Below are 17,753 nucleotides of genomic sequence, written 5' to 3' on the forward strand. Positions count from 1 at the left end.
ACACATAGACACACACACATGTAGACAAATACACACACACACACACACACACACACATAGACACACACATGTAGACAAATATACACACACACACACAAATATGTAGACAAACACACACACACTCACATGTAGACAAATACACACACACACACACACACAAAATCAAGGAATACTTTTTCTCCAAACTATTTCTTCTAAGAAATATACAACCAAAGAATCAAGAATCATATAGTACAGCACAGTACAACACACACACAAACACACACACACACACACACAAATGCACATAATATAAATACTTCGGCCACTTTTCACATATCCTGTTCATTACATGACTACTCCCCTAACAAATCCCAACCCAACACACCCACCTAAATTCTATTCTTTTTTTTTCTATTCGTCTAATATCACTCTTAGTAAAAGGACGTATACAACAGATGAACAACCACACACACACGTTTATGTATCTATGTATGTATCTATATATAATAATAATAAAAATAATACACAGTTTTTCTATGGCGCGAAATCCAGCACTAATGCTGCTCAAAGCACCTTACATCATCCAGTTGACTGTAAACATGCCTTAAAAAACACATCAACCACTATCTGACAATGGAAAACATGCAGTGTGTTCATATGAATGAAAAAGCAATCAGATTATAAAAGATATAAAGTAAATAAGGCTCAGAATAAAACAAAATGCATTCCATAGAAAACAAACACACACACACACACATATACACGCGCGCGTGCACACACACACACACACATATATATATATATATATATATATATAAATGTCCCTCCCTTACAGACACACACACACACGCTGACATTAAATATCAACTGCACTAAAAACAAAATTGCATAAGCATTAAGATATTTCTTATTTTCTAACATAGAATTCTGTTCGGACATACTAACATGCCTACACACTTACACATGTACTAGAGCACTGTACCCTCAAAAACACATGCACGCAGGCACGCATGCACACACGCACACGCACACACACACACACACACCCATCAAAAATAACCAGATAGAAACGGTAATCATTAGAGGCTAGCCCAGACTGACCCCCAGGATAAAATCCAGTTGGGGATAGTTTTAGACTGTTACACCTGTACCGGTGGCATAAAAAAAAAAAAACCCAAAAAAACGGTTGTTGCTAGCTGTCCCTCATGCTGGTCACACTGTCAATGCTGTCTGCGATCAGTTTCAGCTGAGCCACCAGGGACTGCTCCTGTGGACAGGGGGAGAGAACCAGCTAAACAGCACGCATGACATAAAATTCATAGCCTACCACGATAAACAATATCAACCCTACAAATACTGCAAATGACCTAGCAAAAACAATATCAACACTTCAAATATTTACAAATAAACGTTACAAATATTTTTTTTTATACACACACACACGCAGACACACACACACACAGACAGATAGATAGATATTGATACATATATTTCTTTTTTTTTTCTTTTCCCTGTTCGTAACAGCTAAAGGAAAAATATCTTCCTACAACACTGCTTATATCCACACAGATAATTACAATGATAATAACAATAGCAGTGAAAAAGTCATACATAAATATAATAATGATAATAATATACTCAGCTCTTTCAAGTCTGGCCTTAAAACCCACCTCTTCCCAAAATAGCCTCCCTTGACCTGCCCTTTCCTTGTCTTCAGTTTCTAAAGTTTTAGAGTTATGCATGACGGGTAGCGGAAGCGCTTTGATTTGTCTCTGCAGAAGATTCAGCGCTATATAAAAACCATTATTATTATTATTATTATCATTTATAATAATAATAATAATAATAATTGTATACATATCACCCTGGTACTTGTGTAGAGAAAAATCAAAGCACTAGATAAGTTGAGAATGCTTGTTTGCTGCAATGTCTTGCACGCTGGTGCAGAAAGAAACCAAAAAAACAAAAAGAAAACAAAGATCACATGCCTGTAAGAGTTTTCGATGCAGCAAACAAACGAAACAGCAGGGAGAGGAAAAGAGAAGAACAGTCTCCGTCCCACCCACCTTGTCCTGCAGTCTCTGCGCTGCGGGGATGTGACCTTTGCCCTTCCTGACGAGCTCGGCCAGGCGCGAGGTCACATGTTTGTGCTGCTCCGTCACCTTGCCGCGCTTCTGAACCAAGCGCTCCAGCTCCCGGCCAAAGTCCACATGGCCCTGAACAACGACCCAAACCCTCCTTTCATCTGACTGGTCAGCGATTTTCTACATTCATTGAATTAAAGATGAGTGGTTCAGTTTCATAATACAACGTCTGAAGAGTATAAAAAGATTATCCATTTGAAATCAAGATAAGCAGTTCAGTTTCATAATACTACGTCTGAAGAGTATAAAAAGATTATCCATTTGAAATCAAGATAAGCAGTTCAGTTTCATAATACTACGTTTGAAGAGTATAAAAAGATTATCCGTTTGAAATCAAGATAAGCAGTTCAGTTTCATAATACTATGTTTGAAGAGTAAAAAAAGATTTTCCATTTGAAATCAAGATAAGCAGTTCAGTTTCATAATACGTTTGAAGAGTATACAGTTGGGTAGAGGTGATTTTATCGTTCCTCTTTTTGTAATATTCTGAGGCAGTTTTTTTTTTCTAAAAAGATTATTTTAATATGATTTGAATGTGTGAATTCTTCCACACTACACCACACCATAACACAACACACCACGCTATAACACACCACACCATAACACACCACACCACACTATAACACACCACACCATAACACACAACACCACACTACAACACACCACACCATAACACCACACCACACTATAACACACCACACCATAACACACAACACCACACCATAACACAACACACCACACTATAACACACCACACCATAACACAACACACCACACTATAACACACCACACCATAACACAACACACCACACCATAACACACCACAACACACCTAACACAACACACCACACCCCACCACAACATATCATAGCAATACACCACACCACCACAACAACACCACTACAACAACCACACCACAACTACAACAACAACAACACACATCACTATACCACCACAAAACACCACACCACACTACACAACAATACAACACACCACACCACAACCACTCCACACCACCCCACCACTGCAACAACACCACCACCACACCACAAAACACCACCATAACCACTCCACACCACACCACCACCCCACACCACCCCACCCCACACCACAACCACCCCACCACAACCACACCACCACAACACACCACACACACAACCACCCTTCCCCACCCCATCCCATCCCACACCACACACCACCACCCCACACCACCCGACAACCACACCACACCACCCCACATGACAACCACCCCACCCCACACCACCCCATCCCACCCCACACCACCACAACACGCCACACGACAACCACCCCACACCACACGACAACCACCCCACACCACAAACACCCCAACCACACCACACCACCACAACCACCCCACACCACCACACCACAACCACCCCACACCACCACAACCACCCCACCCCACCCCCCCCACCCCCCCACACCACCCCACCCCACACCACCACCCCACCCCACACGACAACCACCCCACACCACAACCACACTACAGACAACCACCCTTCCCCACCCCATCCCATCCCACACCACACACCACCACCCCACCCCACCCCACAACAACACCCCACCCCACCCCACACCACCACCCCACATCACACGACAACCACCCCACACCACACCACCACCCAACACCACAACAACACACCACACCACAACACCACCACCACAACCACCCCACACACCACCACAACCACCCAATACCACACCACCACAAACACCACCACAAATACCCCACCACAAACACCCCACACCACACCACCAACCACCCCATACCACCACAACCACCCCACAACACACTACACCACATTATCAGCCAGCAGCCCCCCCACCTTAAGCTGCACATGGACTGTGCAGGCTGTGCTGACCACACTGGTGGCCCAGCCAGGGGGGATGGTGGTGGTGGTGGTGGTGGTGGTGTCAGGGGTGACCGTCACTGGGTCGGCGCGACACAGCTTGGTCAGCACACCACGGTACCTGGCCACTCGCTCCCCTTCCTCCGCACTTTCCACCCGGATGTGCACTGTCAATGATGAATAGATAGATAGAGAAAGAAAGAAAGAAAGAAAGAATGAAATTAATTATGAAAATAAAAAATAAAAAGAGAACGATTTATCCCCAGCAGTCAAAATTAGAAGCTGTTTCGTACCGAAAGGTTGGTTTGAACTAATAAATTAATCAATGAATAAATCAATGCATAAACACATACAAAAATAAATAAACAAATAAATTAAAATTGAATAAAATAACCAAAAAAAAAGAGAACGACTTATAACAGCAGTCAATCAGAAAAGCTGAAACTGAAAAGTAGGTACAAATAAATAAATAAATAGATGGACAGATAAATAAATAAACAAACAGATAGATAGATAGATAGACTGACAGATAGATAGATAAATGAATGAAACAAATAAAACAAATCAATGAAATTTTTAAAAAAAAGAATGATTTATCCCCGCAGTCAAAAAGGCGTTTCACACTGAAAGGTTGGTACAAATAAATAAACAGATAAATAGATAAATGAATAAATACAAAAAGAGATCCCAGCAGTCAATCGGAAGATATTTCACACAAAAGGTTGGTATAAAAATAAGTAAATAAATAAAGTAAAATAAGAGAACAATTTATCCCAGCAGTCAATCAGAAGATGTCTCACACTCAAAGGTTGGTACAAATAGATAGATAAATACCTAAATAAAACAAAAAAAATCAATTAAAAAAAGATAACGATTTATCCCAGCAGTCCATCAGAAGATGTTTCACACTGAAAGGTTGGCACAAACAAATAAATAAATAAATAAATAAAATGAAATAAAATAAAACAAGAGAGGCATGGCCTTCAAGACTCACTTGTGCTAAATTAAGTCGCCTAGCATTAATTACAGAGTAATTTCCCTTTTTTACTGTCTGCACCAAAACGTTTGCAAAATAAATAAAAATTCCATGCTTAGCAAAAGAAGTTCCTGTTTGAACAAAAAATGATAATAATGACTCCTCTTGTTGTTGTGTCAGAATAAGAGGTCAAAGTGCCAGGTTTAGAGAATACAAAAAATATAAATGTAACAGTAAATGCAGTTTGCATATAATTAGGCTTCATTTTTTAAATTTTTTTGTGCCCATCCCAGAGGCACAATATTGTTTTAAACAAGATGACTGGAAAGAACTGAATTCTTCCTATTTTTATGCCTAATATGGTTTCAACTGACAAAGTATGTGCAGAGAAAATGTCAATGTTAAAGTTTACCACGGACACACGGACACACAGACACACACACAGACAACAGAACACCAGGTTAAAATATAGACTCACTTTGTTTACACAAGTGAGTCAATAAAATGAAATAAAATAAAATGAAATAAAGAATGATCCCAGCCGCCCATCAGATCTTTCACACCAAAACACTGGTTGCACTGCACACACCATGGGACTTTTTCAGCTTTCATGAGAAAAGAAAAAGAATAAAAAGTGTTCACCACTGTGGTCAAATGGTTAAACCGCTGAATCCTCATCCAACTTTCCTGAGTTCGATCCCCGTCACAACCTGGTGGGTTTTAATGGGTAGAGATTTCTCCCCGTCTCTCAAGTCAACATATGTGCAGACCTGCCCGAACTCACTTTGTGTGTATGTGCATGCAGAAGATCTTCTTCTTCTTCTTCTGCTTTCGTGGGCTGCAACTCCCACGTACACTCGTATGCACACGAGTGGGATTTTACGGGCATGACCGTTTTTACCCCACTATGTAGGCAGCCATGCTCCGTTTTCGGGGTGTGCATGCTGGGTATGTTTTTGTTTCCATAACCCACCGAACGCTGACATGGATTACATGCGTATTTGATCTTCTGCATGCGTTTACACACGAAGGGGGTTCAGGCACTAGCAGGTCTGCACATATGCTGACCTGGGAGATCATAAAAATCTCCACCCTTTACCCACCAGGCGCCGTCACCGTGATTCGAACCCGGGACCCTCAGATTGAAAGTCCAGCGCTTTAACCACTTGGCTATTGCACCCGTCTATGCAGAAGATCAAATATGCATGTTGAATATCCTGTTATCCATATCAGCGTTTGGTGGGTTACGGAAACAAGAACTTACCCAGCATGCACCCCCCCCCCCTTCCACCCTCCCCCCAAAAACGGAGTGTGTGGTTGCCTACGTGGCGGGGTAAATAAACAAAATGGTCATACATGTAAAATGTTACATGTCTGTGTGAGTGTGTGGATGACCGACACCTGGCAGAATGACACAGGAAATCAATGACGGATGCCCATTGGCAGCTACCAGTCGGCTCTACCCAGGTAGGCAGCTTGCTGTGCAAACGACTCTGTGTTTGTAAAGCGCTAAGAGCTTGGTCTCCGACCAAAGATACTCGCTATACAAGCACCCATATCATAAAGCGCTAAGAGCTTGGTCTCCGACCAAAGATACTTGCTATACAAGCATCCATATCATAAAGCGCTAAGAGCTTGGTCTCCGACCGAAGATACTCGCTATACAAGCACCCATATCATAAAGCGCTTAGAGCTTGGTCTCCGACCGAAGATACTCGCTATACAAGCATCCATATCATAAAGCGCTTAGAGCTTGGTCTCCGACCAAAGATACTCGCTATACAAGCACCCATATCATAAAGCGCTAAGAGCTTGGTCTCTAACCGAAGATACTCGCTATACAAGCATCCATATCATAAAGCGCTAAGAGCTTGGTCTCCGACCGAAGATACTCGCTATACAAGCATCCATATCATAAAGTGCTAAGCTATACAAGCATCCATATCATAAAGTGCTAAGAGCTTGGTCTCCGACCGAAGATACTCGCTATACAAACATCCATATCATAAAGCGCTTAGAGCTTGGTCTCCGACCGAAGATACTCGCTATACAAGCATCCATATCATAAAAGCGCTTAGAGCTTGGTCTCCGACCGAAGATACTCGCTATACAAGCATCCATATCATAAAAGCGCTTAGAGCTTGGTCTCTAACCAAGAAAAGGTGCAATACAAGTATCCACATCATCATCATCATCATCATCATCATCAACAACAGAACAAAGACACAGGTGTAAAGACAGTGCGGGCGTACCTGGCAGGAGGGGCTTGGTGATGTTGTACTGATGGCGGATGGACAACACCTGCTGACACACCTGCAGCACCTGCCTCATCTCCTGATCCACTGCCTCGTTCTGCCACGGGTACTGCACACACACACATGGCATGCACACCTGGCCCATCATTTGTCTGGCACAAAACTAACTAACTAACCAAGTTACCAACTAGCTACCTAACTGAATAACTAACCAACCAAAAACACCAACTATTTACCTGACTACTTAACTACTTAACTGACTGACTGACTGACAAACAATCTAAATAACTAACTACCTACCTAACTAACAAACCAACCTACTACCTACCTAACAAATCAACCAACTAACTACCTAACTGACTCCCTAACTAACTGACTGGCTGAACAACTGACCAAATGACACACAAGCAAACAAACATACCTAAGTAACTACTAACCAACCAACCAACTAAACTAAACCAGCCTAACTAAACTAAACTAATACATAACAAATAAATAAATCACAGCAAATCTGAACATGTCTTAGGTAATTATTAACAAATAGTAAAGAGTGGTAACTCTCTCCATTACACAAGGTACATAACTTCATGTCAGTGATGCTTACGCTACCAATTCAGCTAGCACACAGGTAAATAAAAGGTACATTGGAACAAACCCAGACACTTCCTCAAAAAATAGGAAGCGCCGGGCCTGTCCCTACACCAATCACCCGACATGTGCACACAGCTGCAAAGACAGAAGAAATGTGCAAACACAAATTTAGCTGTTATTCAAGACTGGCATAGCCTCTTTAATCCTGTATAAGCCACACAGAACACATGGACAATACAGAACAATTTGTAATTAGTTTTGTAGTTCATCCCTTTGATTCACAGTAATGCAGGCATGTGAAAGTTGGGAGCGGACACGCTTTGATTTCCTTCCACACAACACTTATCACAACACATAGCACACACACGTACACAGGTCATCATGACTCAGTTCAAGAGCGAGAGGATAGGGAACCATGCTCACACTCACACACACACACACACACACATACACACTACACAGACACACTACACACACACACACACAGGTTATGACTCAGGTCATGAGCGAGAGGATACCAAACCAAGCATACACCCTCACACACACACATGCACACACACACCACACAATACAAACGCCACACACACACACACACAAAAACCAAAAGAGGCAAGGCCTTCAAGACTCACTTGTGGCAAATTAAGTCCCCTAGCATTAATTACAGAGTAATTTCCCTTTTTTTACTATCTGCACCAAAACGTTTGCAAAATAAATAAAACTTCCATGCTTAGCAAAAGAAGTTCCTGTTTGAACAAAAAATGATAATAATGACTGCTCTTGTTGTTGGGTCAGAATATCAGATCAAAGTGCCAAGTTTAGGGAATACAAAAAATATAAATATAACAGTAAATGCAGTTTGCATATAATTAGGCTTCATTTTTTTTTTTTTTTTTTTTTGTGCCCATCCCAGAGGTGCAATATTGTTTTAAACAAGATGACTGGAAAGAACTGAATTTTTCCTATTTTATGCCTAATTTGGTGTCAACTGACAAAGTATTTGCAGAGAAAGTGTCAATGTTAAAGTTTACCACGGACACACAGACACACACACAGAGACAACCGAACACCGGGTTAAAACATAGACTCACTTTGTTTACACAAGTGAGTCAAAAACCCCACATATACCCACTACACATAGATTCTTACGCACAACACACACACACTATACTACACACAACACACACACACACACTATACTACACACAACACACACACACACACACTATACCACACACACACTATACTACACACACACACACACTATACTACACACACACACAGTATACCACACACACCACACACACACAACACACGCACTATACTACACACCACACACACACACTACACAACACACACACACACACACACTACACTATACAAAACACACACACACATACACATATCGGCCATCACGCCTCACCTCAGCAGGGACAGGGTAAGGAGCCACACACACGCTCTCCGGCCAGCTGCCCTCCAGGGGAGGTAATCGCTGGTAGAGCTCTTCAGTGAGGAAGGGCATGAAGGGAGAGAGGGCGCGCAGGAAGGCGTGAGTCAGCAGGTAAAGGACCTGACGCACTGCCTCTTGTCGCTCTGCGTCGGCAGACTGGAACACCGGCTTGCAGCATTCCTGTTGAAAGCAACGGCATCAGCAGACGACAAGGGATAGGTAACAGTTTCAGTTTCAGTAGCTCAAGGAGGCGTCACTGCGTTCGGACAAATCCATATACACTACACCACATCTGCCAAGCAGATGCCTGACCAGCAGCGTAACCCAACGCGCTTAGTCAGGCCTTGAGGAAAAGAAAAAAAAAAGGTGAATAAATAATAGATAAGCTTACACAAATAAATAAATAATAATTATAATATAAAAAAGGTAGTAGTAATAATAATAATAATAATAATAAAAAAATAATAATAATAAATAAATAAGATAACAATGATGATAAATAAGCAAATAAATGTAAAACATGAAGACACACATTCACACATACACCCACACATGCGTAACAGATATGCACCAAACATGCAGTTTCACAGATATGAAAGCACAGTTAAATACATATAAACGTACACGAGCTCCAACACGCACACACACACACACCACACACATTACCCTGCACCTCCTCTACCCCAAGGGATAGAGGGACAAGGGATAGGTAACGCATAACAGGTAACAATGTACCAGGGTAGGCGTCGCAGAACTCGGTGAACTAGAAGTCACAGGATAAGGTAAAAGTGACAGGTAACAGGTAACAACGTACCAGGTAGACGTCGCACAACTTGGTGAGACAGAACAGAAGTCAAGGGATAGGTAAAAGTGACAGGTAACAGGTAACAACATACCAGGTAGACGTCGCACAACTTGGTGAGACAGAACAGAAGTCAAGGGATAGGTAAAAGTAACAGGTAACAGGTAACAACGTACCAGGTAGACGTCGCACAACTTGGTGAGACAGAACAGAAGTCAAGGGATAGGTAAAAGTAACAGGTAACAGGTAACAACATACCAGGTAGACGTCGCAGAACTCGGTGAGATAGAATAGAAGTGAAGGGATAGGTAAAAGTAACAGGTAACAGGCAACAACGTACCAGGTAGACAGACATTGCACAACTTGGTGAAGTAGAACAGAAGTCAAAGGATAGGTAAAAGTGACAGGTAACAGGCAGCAACGTACCAGGTAGACGTCGCAGAACTCGGTGAGCCAGAAGCGGTGCAGAGCCTTGGTGGCCTGATGGAGGTTATGGGAATCGAACCCTCGGTCACACTCTGCCACCATGTGGCTCAGACGACTGAGGATCCACAGGTCCACTGGCTCCTCCCTGCCTGACAGCTGTGGGAACATAGGGTTACTTCCCTTGGTTTAATAATAATAATAATAATAAAGGTATTTATATAGCGCTGAATCTTGTGCAGAGACAAATCAAAGCGCTTTCGCACCAGTCATTCACACGCATGCATAGCTCTAAAACTGTAGAAACTAAAGACAAGGAAGGGCAGGCAAGGGAGGCTATTTTGGGAAGAGGTGGGTTTTAAGGCCAGACTTGAAAGAGCTGAGCGTGGAGACTTGATGAAGCGAAAGAGGAAGTTCATTCCAATCACAGGGTCCAGAGACAGAGAAAGAACGGCGGCCAACAGTCGAGTGTTTGAATCTGGGTATGCGTAAACAGAGTGGATCCGAAGCCGATCGTAGTGATCGCAGTTTATCATTTTCATTATTTTTCTTCTTCTTCTTGTTCTTCTCATTATTATCATCATCAAAGAATATTTTTACAGCGCTTAATTACAGAGAACTACACACTTTATAATGACGCTAAGATGATTAAAAGACATATGTATAAAAATGGACAAAAAAAACTATGCTCAATAATCTTTAAATACATGGGCTTGCCATTGCACATACAATCCTGTCTATAAAACACCCACACAGAAACACACAGAGAAAAACACACACACACATACACAAATACATATAGACAACACCTGTCTTTACAAACACATACAACACACATGTTTACGTAGAGAAACGCATAAACACACACACACAAACACAAACCAACCCACACACACACACAAAATACCCTTCCTCACAAAAACATTCATTCTCTTTTATTAATAACATGCACACAGACACACAGAGACACAACACACACACACACACCAAACACACACACAACACACACACAAAATGCCCTTCCTCATAAAAACATTCATTTTCTTTTATTAATAACATGCACACAGACACACAGAGACACAACACACACACACACACACACACAAAATGCCCTTCCTCACAAACACATTCATTCTCTTTTACTAATAACATGCACACAGACACACAGAGACACAACACACACACACACACACACAAAATGCCCTTCCTCATAAAAACATTCATTTTCTTTTATTAATAACATGCACACAGACACACAGAGACACAACACACACACACACACACACACACACAAAATGCCCTTCCTCACATACACATTCATTCTCTTTTACTTGTAACACACACACACACACACACGCACATACATACAAACATAGAAACACACACACACACACACACACAAACATAGAAACACACACACACACACACACACACACAAGAATCACAGTACTAACCACAAAGGAGGGGAGGGGAGAGAAGGAGGGGGGAGGCAGGTGCTGCAGTACGAAGCGCAAGGACTGCCACACTTTGTTACAGAACAGGCGGTGCGTCCGCGTGTGCAGAACGTCCATGGGGATTCCGTCCGCTGGACACACACCATGACGACGATAATAATGATGATGATAATAATAACCATAATGATGATGATGATGACGATAACAATAAAGATATGAATAATATTATAACAGAACAGGTGGTGCGTCCGCGTGTGTAGCACGTCCATGGGGATTCCGTCCGCTGGACACACACCATGACGACGATAATAATAACGATGATAATAATAACCATAATGATGATGATGATGACGATAACAATAAAGATATGAATAATATTATAACAGAACAGGTGGTGCGTCCGGGTGTGTAGCACGTCCATGGGGATTCCGTCTGCTGGACACACACCATCGTCGTCATGGTAATTATGATAATAACGATGATATTCATAACCATAATGATGATGATGATGACAACAATAAAGATACGGATAATATTATAACAGAACAGGCGGTGTGTCCGGGTGTGCAGAACGTCCATGGGGATTCTGTCCGCTGGCCATAAATGATTGTTGTCAGGGTAATCATAATAATAATGATGATGATAATCATGGTAATGATGATAATAATGATGATAGTAATAATCAAGAAATGAGCAACAATAATAATAAGAATAGTGACAAAAGTAATAGTAATAACAGCGACAATAGCAATAATGATAAAGATGGAATTAGTAGTAATAATAATGATAATAGTAGTAGTAGTAGTAACAAAGATATAAATAATGATACTAACAATAATAACAATAATGATGATAATAATAATGGAATAACTGATAATAACAATAATAATAGTAACAAAAGTGATAGTAATAACAACAACAATAACAATGATGATGATAATAGTAATAGTAGTAATAACAGTGATAATAGCAGTAGTAGTAGTAGCAGTAGCAGTAGAAGTAGTAGTAGTAGTAGCAGCAGCAATAATAACAATAAATGATATTACTGATAAAAGTACTAGAGAGAAACCAAACAAAACAAAATGAAGAAAAAAAAGAATCAGAGAATGAACCACTGTCAAAAAAAAAAAGTGATAAGAAACTCTAGGGAGAGCTGGACAGTACAAAGTCTTCAGAGAAGAAGCCCCCCTCAGTCAAGTGTTTCGGCCCTTAACTCCTTACACTCTAAGGGCGCCGGGTCGCACCCAGGTCATGACTCCTGGATGCTCTTGTATTGCCGCTTTTTTTTTTCCTGGCCCTCAGCAGGTTCGAACCTGTGCCTCCAAGGTGGTTGTCACTTCAGGACTAAGTCACCCTTTCTGGCAGACGTTTTAACCACTGAGCCATTGTATGCCTAGTTTGAGTAGGGAAAATTTAATCCTTATGAAGTTTACTTTCATTCCTCCTCAACCTCCTCGACCAGATCCAGCTGGAACTTTTTCTGCTGCTTCTGCCATTGCCTTGAGAGCCCATGTCCTCTCTCTGCCAGAAATCGACAGCAGTTTCATGAAGCTGTATGCAGATGCACCTACAAACCCTCTTGTACCGATCTCTGTGGCGAGGACTTCAGCTTGGAAGCCAGATTCTCTCAGGCTGCTGGTTAGATGAGCATACTTCTCAGTCTTGTAGATGTGGGCTTCCTCCATTCTGCTTTTGTATGGCACAGTGAGCTCAATCAGAATATCTTGTTTCTTTGCCTTGGAGTGGAGTACTATGTCAGGTCTCATGCCACTCTTGCTGATGATTTCCAGGTGTTTCTTCCCTTCTGGTAGGTCAACTGTGCATTCACAATCTTCGGCACCATCAAGAAGCCCATGTTCCCATGCCTCAGTGGGGAAAGAAAGAAAATTAAACACACACACACATACACACACACACACACATACAACACATACACAGAGAAACTTATCCCCCCTGTTCGCACCACACACACACCTTTGAAGTCATAAGAACAGAGGGTGAAGCGCAGAGCATCCGCGCCACACTCTGGGATGCCGTGGGGAAAGTTCTTCTTCTGACCCTCGCGGGCCACCATCATCTCCTGTCGGCTCAGACGACTGCCGTCCAGAGTGTTGTGCAAGTCCTGCAGAAAAATAAATAAATAAAAATACCCGGGAAAAAGAAATCAAATCAATTCATATCAATAACCATTTTTGACTCACTTGTGTAAACAAAGTGAGTCTATGTTTTAACCCGGTGTTCGGTTGTCTGTGTGTGTGTGTGTGTGTGTGTGTCCATGTGTCTGTGTGTCCGTGGTAAACTTTAACACTGACATTTTCTCTGCAAATACTTTGTCAGTTGACACCAAATTTGGCATAAAAATAGGAAAAATTCAGTTCTTTCCAGTCATCTTGTTTAAAACAATATTGCACCTCTGGGATGGGCACCAAAAAAAAAGAAGCCTAATTATATGCAAACTGCATTTACTGTTTTATTTATATTTTTTGTATTCTCTAAACTTGGCACTTTCACCTCTTATTCTGACACAACAACAAGAGGAGTCATTATGATCATTTTTTGTTCAAACAGGAACTTCTTTTGCTAAGCATGGAATTTTTATTTATTTTGCAAAAGTTTTGGTGCAGATAGTAAAAAAAGGGAAATTACTCTTGTAATTAATGCTAGGGGACTTAATTTATCACAAGTGAGTCTTGAAGGCCTTGCCTCTCTTGTATTGCTTGTTCTACCCCTTTTCCAATCAAATCAATTCAAATCAATAACCACTTTATTAACTCATTCTGCCCCACAGCTACATCCCCCCAGGACCAGCAATATATACATATATGAGACCACTGCAGTAAAAACAACAATGGTTCATTGTGGTGAAAATCGATGATGGAGAACTGTTGATGTTATCAGTCGAACAATGTTTCGTTATCATGCTGGTGGAATCCATAAACGGTCCAGCTTAGAAAGCCAACTGCACCAAACAAGAATAAAATAAATCAGAGCAGTGTGTTGGTGCCAGTATGGTCGTACATGGTCCTATATATATATATGATAGTCAGTCATGTCCGACTATGACCATCAGAATAGCAGAGGAGGCAACTGCTGTTCCGACTATTTGGGCTAGAATTTGATTATAGTGGAGAGTGTCTTGCCCAAGTTACATCCCCCACTCTCTCGGCCAAGAGGGTTTTAGGACAGTCGGCGTTGGGATGGTTCCCAAAGGCCAACTAGCCCACAAGGCTGCAGCATTAAGAGCCAGTGCAATTTTGCCTCCTAGTTTGAGAGTCGTAGTCCTTCACAAAAGACTAAGCTGTAAATGGTTTCCCACTGACTGGAGAAACCATTGATAATACAACTCTCACTTTGCTGTTGGCCCAAATGTAAACTTATGTCAATCTGTGATATAAGCCGAGTGTTGGGCCGTACATGGTCCACAGGGGAAGTAATCATGGTATGAGTTAACCCATACCTCGACGGGCACCATAGCCGAATGGTTAAAGCGTTGGACTTTCGATCTGAGGGTCTCGGGTTCGAATCACGGTGACGGCGCCTGGTGGGTAAAGGGTGGAGATTTTTACGACCTCCCAGGTCAACACATGTGCAGACCTGCTAGTGCCTGAACCCCCTTTGTGTGCATGCGCAAGCAGAAGATCAAATACGCGCGTTAAAGATCCTGTAATCCATGTCAGCGTTCGGTGGGTTATGGAAACAAGAACATACCCAGCATGCACACCCCTGAAAACGGAGTATGGCTGCCTACATGGCGGGGTAAAAACGGTCATACACGTAAAAAGCCCACTCGCGTATATACGAGTAAACGTGGGAGTTGAAGCCCACGAACGCAGAAGAAGAAGAACCCGTACCTGGAGTAGAATGAGTTAACTTGTTCTACCCTACAGCTACCCCTCCCCTGGACCAGCACTACATGAGACCTCTGCAGTAAAACTAGGGTGGTTCACTATGGTAAAAATCGATGAAGAACTGTTGATTTAACCGGTCAAACAAAACTTCCGTTTTCATGCTTCCAGAACCTGTTAACGGTTCAGTTTAGAAAAGTGAACTGTACCAAGCAAGAATAGTGGAGTGATGGCCTAGAGGTAACGCGTCCGCCTAGGAAGCGAGAGAATCTGAGGGCGCTGGTTCGAATCACGGCTCAGCCGCCGATATTTTCTCCCCCTCCATTAGACCTAGTGTGGTGGTCTGGACGCTAGTCATTCGGATGAGACGATAAACCGAGGTCCCGTGTGCAGCTTGCACTTAGCGCACGTAAAAGAACCCACGACAACAAAAGGGTTGTTCCTGGCAAAATTCTGTAGAAAAATCCACTTCGACAGGAAAAACAAATAAAACTGCACGCAGGAAAAAATACAAAAAAAATGGGTGGCGCTGTAGTGTAGCGACGCGCTCTCCCTGGGGAGAGCAGCCCGAATTTCACACAGAGAAATCTGTTGTGATAAAAAGGAATACAAATACAAAATACAATAAAAGAAATCAGAACAGTGTGTTGGTATGAGAACACCTGTGCATGGTTCCAAAGGGGAAATAATCATGCTATGAGTTTACTTGTACCTAGAACAGAATGAGTTAATCCACATGGAAATTAAGTTGTGCAACCACAGACTCATTAAAATCAAATAAAAATCCTCATTAGCTGTCAACGGACTAAATCAAGCCACACACACATGCACAGAGACACACAGACACACACGCACACATACATATACACACACCACACAGAGAGCACAAAAAAAAGAACAAAAAAACCCCCAATGAAACACTGGTACGTATTGTATCACGACGGAGAAGATGAAAGAAAGGAAGAAAGAGAGAAAAAAGATAAACTGTGAAAGGGAAGAAAAATAGAAGGAAACCCGCACTGTATGAAGAAGGGCTAAAAAAAAAAACAACCTGTCATGGCCATGATCATCATGGCCACCATGACTGATCGAGTCTTCACTCTTGTTAGACAGTGAAGAAGAAGAACAAGTGGAAGAAATAGGAGGAAAAACTGAAGACGAAGAAGAGGAAGCAGCAGAAGAAAAATGACCACTTCACCTGCAGGGAGGCCCCTCTGATTACATCCACCGGGTCGATCACGTTGCCCAGCGACTTGCTCATCTTACGTCCATGAGCGTCACGTACAATGCCGTGCAGCAACACCTGTTTATAAGCATATTTCAAATTCTTAACAGCAATTTTTACTGATGGTAACTTAACTTTCAGGTCACAGTGTAAAAGAGATTAAAAATACCAAAAAACAAATAGCACATACACACACATAAACATAAAGACATGTACATATACTCAACCAACAACAACACACACACACACACACACACATACCACACAAACAGACACACACAACACAGCACACAAAAACACACACCACACACCACATACACACAACACACACGCAACACCCCTCCCACACACACACACATTCGCAACACATACACACTCCCACACCTACAACACACACACACACACAAATATACAACATACACACACATACACATACAACACATACACACCACAACACACACATATGTATTATATCACTTGATGTGGATGGACATAAAATGAACTTGAACCCACACATACACACCACACAAACCCACAATTCTCACACCCACCCACCCACACACACAACACACACCCCCACACAAACATCCCCTCCCACCCCACCCCGCCCCTCCCTACACCCCCCCACACACACTGACATGTTTAAAGGGGAGGGTATCGGTCATCTCCAGACCCAGCATGACCATGCGAGCCACCCAGAAAAACAGAATGTCGTGTCCCGTCTCCATCACGGACAGAG

General features: G+C 42.1%; 1 protein-coding gene across 1 annotated transcript in view; it reads right to left on the bottom strand.

The window, feature by feature from the left end:
* The window catches only part of LOC143300191 (valine--tRNA ligase-like), a 49,768-nt gene continuing 32,015 nt past the window's right edge, over window positions 1-17,753 (bottom strand). The window contains exons 16-25 of the mRNA XM_076613750.1: window positions 17,653-17,753; window positions 16,988-17,092; window positions 13,919-14,066; window positions 11,945-12,075; window positions 10,494-10,649; window positions 9,239-9,445; window positions 7,225-7,336; window positions 3,973-4,163; window positions 2,049-2,198; window positions 1-1,249 (exon numbers count right to left, since the gene is read on the bottom strand). The exon at window positions 17,653-17,753 is cut by the window's right edge and continues 25 nt beyond it. Of these exons, the coding sequence (XP_076469865.1) occupies window positions 1,175-1,249; window positions 2,049-2,198; window positions 3,973-4,163; window positions 7,225-7,336; window positions 9,239-9,445; window positions 10,494-10,649; window positions 11,945-12,075; window positions 13,919-14,066; window positions 16,988-17,092; window positions 17,653-17,753 (1,376 nt within the window). The 3' untranslated portion in view covers window positions 1-1,174. The remainder of the gene's footprint in view (window positions 1,250-2,048; window positions 2,199-3,972; window positions 4,164-7,224; window positions 7,337-9,238; window positions 9,446-10,493; window positions 10,650-11,944; window positions 12,076-13,918; window positions 14,067-16,987; window positions 17,093-17,652) is intronic.

The sequence above is a fragment of the Babylonia areolata genome, chromosome 26, assembly GCF_041734735.1.
Source record: "Babylonia areolata isolate BAREFJ2019XMU chromosome 26, ASM4173473v1, whole genome shotgun sequence".
Classification (NCBI taxonomy): Eukaryota; Metazoa; Mollusca; class Gastropoda; order Neogastropoda; family Buccinidae; genus Babylonia; species Babylonia areolata.